Source organism: Monodon monoceros, unplaced genomic scaffold (genome assembly GCF_005190385.1).
Source record: "Monodon monoceros isolate NGI ecotype Baffin Bay Population unplaced genomic scaffold, NGI_Narwhal_1 Super_Scaffold_16, whole genome shotgun sequence".
Taxonomy (NCBI): domain Eukaryota; kingdom Metazoa; phylum Chordata; class Mammalia; order Artiodactyla; family Monodontidae; genus Monodon; species Monodon monoceros.
In genome coordinates, this window is record NW_021703772.1 from 81218719 (window position 1) to 81231754 (window position 13036).

The 13036-nt window shown below is 36.7% G+C and overlaps 1 protein-coding gene across 1 annotated transcript in view; it reads right to left on the reverse strand.

The window, feature by feature from the left end:
- Positions 1–5039: 5039 nt before the first annotated feature.
- EPC2 (enhancer of polycomb homolog 2) overlaps positions 5040–13036 on the reverse strand; it is a 107289-nt gene continuing 99292 nt past the window's right edge. Inside the window, exons 11-14 of the mRNA XM_029225409.1 lie at positions 9897–10033; positions 8563–8722; positions 7290–7623; positions 5040–6298 (exon numbers count right to left, since the gene is read on the reverse strand). Of these exons, the coding sequence (XP_029081242.1) occupies positions 6226–6298; positions 7290–7623; positions 8563–8722; positions 9897–10033 (704 nt within the window). The 3' untranslated portion in view covers positions 5040–6225. The remainder of the gene's footprint in view (positions 6299–7289; positions 7624–8562; positions 8723–9896; positions 10034–13036) is intronic.

The window sequence follows — 13036 nt, forward strand, 5'->3', positions numbered from 1 at the left end:
CTTTAAAAGCTTTCCTGGGGGGCTTCCCTGGTGGCGCAGCGGTTGAGAGTCTGCCTGCCGATGCAGGGGACACAGTGTTCGCGCCCCGGTCCGGGAGGATCCCACATGCCGCGGAGTGGCTGGGCCCGTGAGTCATGGCCGCCGAGCCTGTGCGTCTGGAGCCCGTGCGTCTGGAGCCCGTGCTTGGGCTCAGGCTTTCTGATCCACGTCCTCGTTGTTTTTTACCTCCTCACTGCTAAATCCTCATCACCTGTACTTCCTTACCTACCCAAACCACTCATCCCTTTCCCCCTGCACTCTACCTCTGCATGGTTCTTCTGAAGGAAATTAGAAACCCCTGGATCCAGATCTTCCTCCAAGATCACTACCAATCTCTTCCTCTACCTCTTCCTCTCCCCACTTTCCCCTGGCCTCACGGACGCTCAGAGTTTTGCTCTTCATATTTTTCCTCTTTCCATTCTACTTTTTCTCTAGCTGGTCTCATCCACTCCAGTTTCCACAAGGTTTTTGTGTTGATGCTGGCCAGAAGGCTTAGCTCCAGCCTGGACCTGACCCGCTGCCCAACATCTAGGCCTGTGGGACCAAAGACTTACTTACAAAATAGCAAAATGTTTGCATTATAGAGTACCTTAAATCGTTTCCCTATATAAATATGTAGTTCCATTGAGGTTAATCCAAGGTATACTGAGATGGGGAGACTGGGCTGAGTGGGATGGAGTTAATTCAATTACACAGATGTGGCAGACACACACTACGGTGGCCCTATAATTCCTGTCCCGTAGTACCTATGTCTTTGTGTAATTCCCACCCCTTGAGCATGGTCAAGGCCTGTGACTTAAGGTATAGAATATGGCAAAGGTGATTTTACAGATGTGACTAAGGTCTTCAATCAGCTGACTGAGCTAATCAAAGCATACCAGGCTGCATGGGCCTGATTATAGATGAGCCTTTCACAAAGGCCTAGGTCTTCCCTGAAGCAAGAGATGTCACGCAGCAGAAACTCTCTCTTCCATTGCTAGCTTTAAAGAAGCAAATTCCTAGGAACTCTACAGCCGCAAGTAAGTGAACTGTCTACAACCTGAGGGATCTTAGAAGTAGATCCTCCCCTATTTGAGCCTCCAGAGAACACAAGAGCAGCTGCCACTTTGATTTCAGCTTTGTGCTGGACTCCTAGCCCACACTGTAATATATGTGTTGTCTGTAATAGCTTATTACTCAGCAGTAGATAACTAATACAGACGTCTCATGTTAAAAGCTGAAATCCTGCATCTTGGCTATTCCTAATTTGGGCTTACCTGGCCACTGACCAAGATCTACTTAAGAGCGAGAAGAGCACATAAGAGACAGCCATTAGTAAGACAGGAGCTGTGTGTGCCCATGACCCCTGGTGGCCGTGGGACTGAGCAGAGGAAGTACACAGTGTTCTTCTATACGCTAATGGTTAAAGGTCTTCAACAATGGCAAATGTCATTGCTCTAGAATGTGCTATTTATCAAATCAACAGTTTGTATACGGCAGGTGAAATAATTTTTTTTGGTTGGAGTAGATTTCTTTTGTTCTATCAGTGGAAGATAACTGCAGTGATCCTAGGCTTTCCTGAGGATAACAGATGTTCACTCTGAGGGAGGGTCAATGTTCAGAGATACTTTATCATCTTCTTGACCTGCAATGTTACTCTAGTCAGCCAGCCAGGGAAGTAGGGGTTTTGTTCAAATATGCATTACAAGAGAAGTTTCATGAGAATAACAAGACATCTTTAAGTATACACATAACTCTTAATCTTGATACAAGACCCCATTTCGAGACAGCCCATGCTTAAAATCCTGTGCCAAATAAATTAATGCTAAAGAAATATGTGGCTCAGTGTTACCTTCCTCTTCCCTGTTAAAATGTCAAGCTTTGCAGTAGGTCACAACTAAAAAGCTTAAGCCCATGTGTTTGAAATAAGAAACAGTCCCCCTTCAGACAAATACGAAAAGAAAAAGATGTGGTAGGAAGGTGCATAGGGTCTGATTTGGTATTGATCCTTTTGAATGGTGCTGGTAAGTCAATGGATACTGACAATGGCATGGAAGGTGATTTTCCTGGAAAGCAAGGGAGCCACCTGGGGAGGTTAAGAGGGGTAGGGGGAGATTTGATTCCTGTGACATCAGAGCTGGCAGAGATGTCAGAGGTTATCTAATTCTACACATCTGTCCTGTGATACAAGTTGGGAAATATGAAGATGATAAAATCACCAGCCAATTAAATGGCAGAGAAGGGATTAAAGCCCAGCTCAACAAATTCTCTGATATTCTTCTGCACTGTGATGTCTTGTTTTCCCCACTGATGCCTCCTCCAAAAAACAAGTAATTCTTGTGCCCTTCTGAGACTTGTAGTCACTGAAGTTGGTTAGAATTATTAGTTCTGCACAGGATAAGTTGCATTACATGATACAATTGTCAATACTTTACAGTCATCGATGACAGTAATGACTTTATAAAAAGCAGCTCTAGACTAACCATATGCTCAGCCTTAGCTCCCACATCATTTACTTCCTTGGTGAGAAATCAATGACACACGGGCCACATGTACACCTGCACCAAGCTTGGCAGGGTGGCCTCCTTTCTAGAGTTTTAGGAAATTGCTCATCTTACAGATGGGGAAACCAAGGTCCAGAAAGGGCTAAACTCAGCCACATCCTGGTCCAGACCCAGCTTCCAAAGCTTTGTGCTGGTTGAGAGCTTTAGCACTTACCGGCTAGGTCTGGCAGACAGAGGACGATAAACTGATAGGGCTGGGTTTGATTGATGGATGGCTAGAAGCCACAGGTGGATCTAATGCACTCAGTCTGGGAAGCAAAAAACAAACATTAATTGCCTGATGGTGTTAAGAGTGGAGGAGGTTGTTTTCTAGATGAAATTTAAAACTCTGCTACACAGATGCTGTCAATAAGTGGACTGAGAAGTACAATAAGGTGGTACTTCTGTGAAGGTGGTACTTCTTTCACATTAAAGATGGGAGGCAGTGGTTAAAAGTGTGGTGACTACCCGAATTTAATTCCTGGCTCAGTAACTTAGCTGTGTGACATAAGGCAAGTTACCTAACTTCTCTAGACTTCATTTTCCTGACCTGTAAAATGGGAAAAATGATAGTACTTTACACAATTGTTAGGACTAAATGAAAAACGTCACCGAGAGAGAACTCGACATGCTCCACGATGCTTGCTGTTATCATGCTGTGGTTAAAAGAAAAACAACTCTTGTGTTACAGAACATAATAATCAGAATTACTTGAGATACCCTTAACCTTTTGAAATGTAATAGTTTGTCAAGTTAGTGAAGGGACAACAAAACCTTTCAGTCGAAGGTGTACATACAGGTCAAAAAAATTTGTTTGAAATACAGCATTATAGTCAAATACAGCAGTACACACTATGGAGTAATTTCTGAAATGTTACTACTTCTTACTACTCTCCCCCTGCCTCCCCAAAACACAACCCTGGCAATAAACAACAAACAAAAAAACCCCACTAGGCACAGTTGCAAATACCCTATTCAACATTTTTTTAGAAGACAGAATGTGTGTGTGTACTGTATATATTTTTTATTTATTTATTTTCTGTATATATTTTTTAAATGTGTCCTCTAGATATTTTAATTTTTCCCTTGGTCTTCTGCAAAAGGAAGATATATAACACATCTTCAAATATACTTAGAGCTTTATCTTAATATTAATCATAACGATGATCTTGAATTACCAGGAGAAGAAAAGGGCACTCTCTTTAGAAAGGCAGAAAAATACAAGTAGTAACTATTTTTACCTATACTCAATTACAAGATATCCCAGCACATGAAAGTTACCCCTTTGTTTAAAACAAACAAACCACCCCATCAAAAAACACACTCCAAGGACTCTAGAAGCTTACTGAACTACAAGTACCAATATTAGTTTCATCAGAAAAACCAAGAAATGGTGGTATTGTCCAGTGGAGGACCTGTGCAAAAATAAACTCCTCAATTTAATAATGCAAAAACAAATATGTCACTTAAGTTCTTGAAAAGCACTGGAAAAATGTGTGTGCAAGTAACTGAAATCTGTGAAACAGTTACAATCACCAAGATATGGAAGGCTTAATTTTTCGATTTTACTTAAAAAACAAAAACACAAACTGGTGATCAGTTTTTGATAAATTCTGGATTTGCCACATCTCCAGAAACTGTACAAATACAGTTCTTTGTTTTACTTATATTATTTATAACATGTGTATCACAAGGCAAATTTGCTTCATGCTTTACTTCAGTAAAATGGAAATAAAAACCCTTCTCCGAAATCGGCACTAAAGTTGTTTTGAGTTCTTAATAGCAAGGAGATACATCCAACTAAAAGCAGAATGAACACAGTCATACTACACATCAAATCAAAATTATTTTCTTTATATCATCAGCAATGAGTAACTCCAGAGGTAGTATGGAAGAAACGAGCATGGATCCTATCAGGTCACAACCAATGAAGAAATTAAATTTATTTTTTCCTATGGTTTTGACCATAAATTGCTTTACATATTCAGGACCTGAATAAAAACCACTCTCAGCAGAAACCCTGGTCCATTAAATCAACTGACATATCAATTTACAACTTTCAGGACTGCAGATATAAAAAATGTAAAGTATAAAATTATGAAGTTTGAAATGGTTTTAATCATATTCATTAAAAATATTTACATTTCCCAGTACTTACTTGACAAAACCCCTTGCAATATAATTCTACTCTAAACTTTTATTTATAAAATGAGGCTCATTTATGAGATTTCGATGAATGTTATACTGCAAATTACTTACATTCTGTAAAATATTTTAAGAGCTTTTCATATCAAAGGTAGTTTATATTGGATTATCTGAAACCCAATAGTGCCCACAGATGAGCTTCTTATAATTCTTTTCATTAATGCTTGGAAAGCACTGTGAAAATGAAAAGTGCTGTTAAGTGCTATCATCTCCCTTAAATTTTAACTTATACTGTGTGCACATTGTGAAATAAACACATATGCAGCATGTCCATGTTTTGATATGTATTTTTATTTCCCTGCAGTTTTCACTTATCAAGAACAAGTAACAGGGAAAGTTGTCTGAACTAGTGCATAAACAAACATTCTGAAACACCACTACACGTATCTAATATACAAGAACCGTATAAAAAAAGTCACTAAAACACTACACTGTGAAGGTGTCCAACGCTTACAGTCAGACGTTTTCCAACCCGTTACTTGCCTTGTAGCCACAGGAAACCTCTCCAAAACTGAAAAGACAAAATCTTGCCACGACCCCCCCCTCCCAGCACCCGGGATGGCTCGATATCTAGACCTCCAATGGTTACTGCAATCACACAATGCAGTACATACCTGGCAAAATATCCTTTATGTGGTGTGGTACAGGTAAAGCCAGTTAAAATATGCAGTCTTCAGATAAAATGTAATCCTTGAAAAATGTTCATACCTGCACAGTTTAAATGTGCTAGATGCATAATTTTTCCTAGTCCTTTTTTCTGTGTAATCATTTTTTATAAACTGGTATTATAAATAGAAATATACATTCAAAATATATGGAAAAGTGAGTTACTACATTAAATTTGCATGTATCGATCCATCCCTTTCCCCTGCACAGTAATAGAAAATACTATTTTGCCTTGAACTTCATATTTGACAGTGAAATGCCACTAAAGTATTTACCAAAAAGTCCATCTAGTCAAATTGTGAAACAAAATGAACCAAGTGAAAACTTTACAGTTCCTTTAGAAAAAAATTACAAGAATTTCATTTCCTAGCTATGAATCTTTAACTTTTTAGACACAAAGTTGGATTTATTTTTACAAGATACAAAATGTAAACATGGCAAAATAAATAGTTAAAACAAGTGATGCAGGATCCCATTTCATGCTCATGATCCCATTAAAGAATTATTTTTTAAAATCCATTCAGTTGCAAATTCAAGTGCAAAAGCATGATGATGAATATCTACTATTCAAGTAACAGAAATAATATTGATGATACAAATAAACTATATTACAAGGTAGTGATTTTCCCAATTTTACAAAATATACATCATATATCGATTTAACATCCGATATACTCTAGTCCATTTAGGTCCATTGTTACGCTCTGTGATCCACAGAGTGTCGCCTTTTGCATTCAGCTGGAATATGAATGACTGCACACCATCAGCACAGGTCAAAGCCACATGTTTTAGGTTATGTCACTTCCATAGCTACTGTTGTCTCTGCTATTCCATTTAAACCCAATCTTTCTGGTTCACGGTTCTCTCTATAATAAGGCAAAGAGTAAAATAAACATTAATACTCTCTAGAATATGATGTGTATCAGTATTTATAGATACATTTTTATGTAATTACAACAAAACACATACTGCAGAAGAACATCTCCCATTTTTATAATTTCTATACAGGAATGAGGAAAAGTTTTCTTCAGCTAAAAAATCCTAGTAATTCCTAAGAACTTGATTATAACTATTTACTTAGGAAAGACAGTAATTTAACACAATATTTCAGTAGAAGCCAATGATAAATTACTTATGAAATATATAACGTATGACAACCCAAGTGTTTTTACAATAGATGGAGCATATGATGCTCAAAAAGAATAATCATTTGGAGAACAATATTACTTATTTTCTACTATAGTTTAATTTTACAGGTTTAAGGTCATGTAGTTATTAATCCGTGCAAATCAATTTTTTTTATTCTCACGCATTAGTGTCACAGAAAGAAAAACTCTGAAATACATTATCATGGATTTAGTTAATTTCAGAATATTCTCAATTTTAAAATATACATAGAATAATTTACTTTCCCTTTGTGTATAATACTGAAGAAAATACAAATTTTGATTTGAAAACTAAAGCTCTGGAAGCTAATAACAACTTTAGCCTTCTGGACTGTCTACACTACAAAGAAGTACTAGAAGAATAAATTAAGCTTCTAAAATAGACTGATGTATTTTTTCAGTTTGATGGTTCCCAAGTTGATGTGGGTTTTTTTTCCTTTTTTTTTTTTTTTTTTACAGTTCTGATTGGCATTTAAACATCCTACCAGTGACCTCAAACAAATGATCTAGGTCACAGAGCTTTAGACTAAGCAGATATTCAGTATCTGTTGAAAAGCAAGTCAATCAATTGACAAGACATCTATTGCTTGAGCAGTTAAAAAAAAAAAAAAAGTATCTTTCCTCCCACAGGATAGCAGAAAGGGACAGAATGATACTTGAAACACACACACACACACACACACACACACACCTTGCTATGCTGCTGATGGCACTGCTAGGAGTAACCTTTGGCACTCTGTCCATACTGGCAGCAACTGTGGCAAGTTTTAAGGCTGTTGGCGATGGTGCTGAAGTCCGTGTATTGATATGCACATTGACTGGAGAAACAACACTGACGTTATTGAGGTGCACTGCATTTGTCAGGCAGGAATTGTTCATGGGAAGTGTTTGAGGACTGCTTGTGCACAATGCTGGGATTAAGTGGTTTGTAGTGGTGTGGCCAACTGTCCTTACAAGTTGTACAGCTGAAATCCCTGGGCTGGATGATAAAGCCATGTTGGTGGAGTATAATGTTTTAGAGGTTCCTGAAGGAGAAGGAAAAAAAAAAATCGTTCCATTCAAGTCATGAGACATTAAACTTTTTAAAAAATTAGGAGCTTAAAAATAAAAAGAAATGCAAATATTTGTAATCTAGTTAAATACCAAATTAACCTTCCACATAACGGCCTCTCCAAAGAGACCTTCTGATTGGTAACATATTCACCTGTTTCAACCCCAAAGACACCCTCTTTCTACTAGCCTACACAAAAGGGTTTGCAAAGTATTGTCCTGCCTCCATATTTGGAAACTGTATAATAGGACAGAGAGCTCCTCTCTGGAGATTGAGGGCAGGTGTAGATGAAGGTTGGACTTCCATTAGAATGTACACATGCAAGAACATCCGTAAGGAAGGGCAATCACAATCATGGGTATATGTAAAAGCAAGAGGAAAACCCTAGGGTCTGAGCAGTAGTTGAGGGTTGATAGGAACAGCAAATCTTTGAGGACTCGGTAGTAAGCAGCAGAAATACGTTCACAGCAATACTGTATTTCATGAGGAGGAGTCAGAGAAAGCAGGCCTGTGAGTATGTAAGACTGGGAAGGTAAACCCAATTTCCAATTTACTGATAAATTGTATTTCACCTTTTTATAAATGTACAAATGATTCAACGATGATGGTTAGCAATTAGCTCGATGTGTTGCCTAAGATGTGAGGCAACTGACAGTATGTGGATAAAACGAGGCAGGGTGAAGTGTTACATAGGTAGGAATCCAGTGGGTGTGGGAGGAAACAGAGAGCAGGCTCTATGTGAATTCTAGAAAACATCCAGCTATTCCACCATACATATCCACAGATATTATGAAGAGTCCAGATTGATTTCTTGTACGATGTTTTCCCTTGGATTTGAAAACCAAAAACCATACCTCAAATCACTGAGTTGCAACTTTGAGCTAGTAAGTATCACATGAAACAACAGGCTTACCTGAAGGCTGGACTACACCGTTTATGTTGTTGTGGCCAGTGTTCTGTTCCTTGGTTACCTCACTGCGACTTGGAACAGGTGCACTGACCACCGCAGATGCAGCAAAATGGGCGCTGGCTGAGTCAAGTGTTTTAGACATACAGTCAGAGGTGCTTGAGCCCTATAAAATAAACAAAATTAAACTCTCAGCTTTTTAGACATGAGTTCACGAACATATTAAGAAATGAGCAAACTCAAGAGGCTGCTGCCTTTTTCATCTTGAACAGTTATAGGTGTTTAGGTTAAGAGATCTAGGACTCGATAGGCTATTTTCATCATATGAAACAGGTAAGCGACTAAAAACTGGAAAGCAATTATTTATGAGAAAGAGCTAGGGTAGTAAACAACCCAAACCTTTAATGCCCTATTCATTTTGCCAATAAGTGTTAATGAATGCCTTTAAAAATACTTGACAGTCTACATACTATGGGCAAAATGAAATAACAGAGATGACTAACAGTCATTTTTGTCCCAATGTAAAACTGTGTCTTAGCCTAATGTTTCAGTAGGTTGGACATACCTGAGATTCAGAAAAGGCAAACAAAGGCAAATTTAATGGTCATATTCCTTTTGATTCTGTATTAAACTGCTTAGCTGTTACTAACAGCTTTTTAGTGGCTTAAACAACGTAAGTTTATTCTCAAACAGTTCTAGAGGCCAGAAGTCCAAAATCAGTCTTACAGGCTCATATCAAGGTGTTGGCAGGGCTTTTTTTCTTCTGGCAATACAGTTTTATAAGGTATTTTTACTCTTATCCCAACTGTCAATCATTTAATGGTGCCTAGGAAAACCTCACCTAGTGGCAATTTTTTTTTCTTCAGGGAAATGTGACTCAAATAGGCAAAGGGCTATGTTGTCTGGATTTATGGCACAAGTCGAGACAATTACCTCTCAGCTCATGGGGCACGTTCACATGGCACTTAAATGCATAGGTTAGGAAGGAGTTAGGATAGTCATATCCTTGACAAAAATATTTCTCGGGGAGTAGGGGTGGGCGATGATGGTTCTAAGAGAATATAATTACTTCTATGAATTCTTAATAACCCTTCCAAAAATATGTACTTATTTCTTTCCTAAATTAAAAATACTATATTTGGCTCTAGTGCTCCTCTCATAAAATATAAACTAGTCACTTAAAATTATGTAAATTAACTGAAAAGACACTTAGGTTTGATCTCCAGAATCAAGAGTGGTAATGACAAGGTTATCTTCTGTGACCTGACTAAAATTTTCAAAAAAAGACATAATTATGAAAGAAAGGAACAGACATAACCATGATTAAAAGACAGGTTTACCTGTGCTTTTGGATGTGTCTGTTGCGAGGAATGCTGAGATTGCTGTTTCTGCTGAAGCTGAGCAAGTTGCTGCCTTTGCATTTGAACTAACTGCTGTTGATGAGTCTGAAATTGCTCTTCTGTGATACCCCCTGTCACTGGAAAAGGACACTCATTTTAGAAATACGTATGTTTTAAAGTACCTTTAACAACACAAATAGAATACAATATGAAGTTATTCCACGATTAAGATGAAAAGCAATTTCAAATCACAATATACATCAGCAGCAAAGAACTGAATAAAAACGACAGATCTTTCAGCCAAAGTGGCTTATGCTAATATCTATGACCTTCTAATATCACATGCTAAAAAAGTGCCTATATGTAGATTTTACTGTATAATGTAGTTCAAATATAAGGATTCTCCCTTTTATTCAGACTTAAACCATAGTTTAAGCCAATAGATTTGATGTCTAAAAAAAGTCCTATCTATGAAAACATGGGCTGGAAATCAGAGGAGTGTTCAGCATCCTCGGATGTAATCAACTATGCTGTTACCAACTGTTAAAAGTTATTAAATGTCAAATAAAGACATTTAAAACTTTTATTTAAAAAATTACTTAAGAAAAAGTTACAATAAGAAACACTTTTTTCAAAGAAATGTAAACAAACTTTCATTCACCACTGATATTTAAGGAGATCACTGATAAACTGATTTAGAGGACACAAAGCTATCTCCACAGAAGTCAGTATGTTACTAGAGTCACAAAACATTAAATCACATCAGAATACATGTACTACTAGAGTAATTTTACTCTATTTTTCTTTATTGCTTTCTTTCCTCTCTCCCAACTATTTCACTTAATCATCAAGTATTTACTATCTATGACGAAAAGTGCTGCATTAAGAGTTAAGAATGAATACAGGGAAAAAATAAATTAAAAAGAGGGTCCCTGCTATAAACTCCTACAGTGTAGTTGGGAAGAAAAGATACATATAAAGAAACACCAACTAATATGAGCCAAACTTTAAATGTAATCTAGCTATCTAATCTATATGACCTGAAGGAGTTTAGATAGGAGACTATACCTTCAACCTATGTTACGTAACTAGCCCCGGTCCCCAAGTTCTCCATTTAGTAGGATCATAAATGAGAAATTTAAAAAAAAATTTTGATGGTAAATTAGACATATAACAAGTTATGCAAAGTACAGCTTATTTTCTATGAAAAAGGAATTAGGCCCCAGAGATGGACAAAGCTTTATATATACCTTCATTTCTGTTCTACAATGTTATCATTAAAATTAGTACTGGACTATCAGGAAAAAACAGTTCTGAGATAGCAATTTTATTTTTAGAAGATTAAAAAAACTGGGCCTATGATAGTGCTCACTCTAAAATTTTACTATTACCTGTATATGTGAAGTACACATTAGTTATCTTACTGAATTACCAACAAAATCAAATGTCTTTCTTTGCACATGTTAAGTTCACTGCAAGTATTCTATTTTTAGATGAAAAAAAATTTAATTCTAAATTTTAAATCTTCAAAATGAAATGTAAATGTGAAGTATTCATGAATTTCCAGCTGTTTGAAAACCTTGGGAGAGATGAAAAATAGTTTATTAGATACAAAGCCAGGAAGGAAAATCTTAAGTTAAACCCAAATACATCTGTTTAAGTCCTATGTGTATAAACAGCGTACCAATTCAAAAGAAATGGACTTGGAATCTGATGTATGGTCTACTCACTCAAATTCAGCGTTATGTTTGTCCAGAGCTAAGATTTATGTTGTGATGAAAAGGTGAGAAGTCACAGTAGTTAATTTTAAGTGAGGAATAAACCAAATAAAGAGAATACACTTTTAGTAGCTATTTAAAAATTGAGAGAGAAATGAGAATCTTTTCTTTTTCCAAAAGCTTTTAAGTCAGACAATTATAAAATCTTACTAATCAGAATAAAGTATACATATAAATTACTAGAAAGAACAAATTGTATTCTTTTAATAAAAAAATTACTTTTGGTTAGTAGTCATTAGCTAACAAAGTGTTGCCAACTAGAGGTATTCTACTTGCTTTTATAAAAAGATGATCACTTTATATAGCTATTAAAAAGGGATGCTAATAAAATTTCCTGTTTTCTGGGGGGATATGTCTACTTACTGCCCTGACTTGTTGAAACCATTAATTTGCTCAGGAACCCCATCCTTCTCCCCATAGAAAACTCATAAAATCCCAACCAAGATGCAACTGAAATTACTCAAATTAATGTTCAAGTGTTGCCTAACTTTTTAAAACTCAGGCTGACTTTGATACCAAAATTCTCATCCCTGATTCTGTTATTAGTTGAAAACAACTGATATAAAACTTAATTCCAAAATATGGATATGCTTAAAATATTACATTCACTTTTTTCCTCTTCCCCCTCACCACAAGCTCAGCACGTTGGATTCATTCTTGACATCTAGTTCTTTTTTTACTAAAAGGTGTTTTGTGCTTGAAAAATGCTTATGTTGCCCATTCAGAATTTTCTAGAGCATTAAACACTTTTAGACAAAAATAGCAATTAGTAATCATGACACAGAATTGGAACACATACAAAACATCCTCCCTAAATGACCTCTTTCATTTTGTTAGGGTGAGTGGAAAGTGGTAAGAAATGTATGGTTTTAATGACACAGACACAGTATTGAATTATCATCTTCAGGGTTGACTTACTAGTAGGTGGAGGATGGTAATGTGATTGAAAGCACCTTCTCCACTAATTATTTTTCCTTTCATAAATTACTGAAATACTTCCATAAGAAATTTATTTCTTACATTGGCTTTGAGTTATCAAGAGGCAAGCATTAAAATAACACCAGGAAAAGGTCATACTTAACAGTGTGAAGAAATCTCTTTAGGAATGAGATACAGAATAGGGGTCCAGCTATGGATGGGTGGTAGTGGCATAAAGGGGAAGTGGGAATGTATGAAAAGAGAAACGATATCTGCTTCTCTTGCTTAGGGCCAAGCCAAGTTCTTTCTACTAGCTGCTCTCATGAGTTGCTAGCTTAAAAGTAAAATCCATGCTGGTCATCCATCTCCCCTGCCCCACACCTCCAAGTCCTGTCAGTTTAAAAGTAACCACACTCTGATTGTTTTGTGAAGGCAATATTTCAC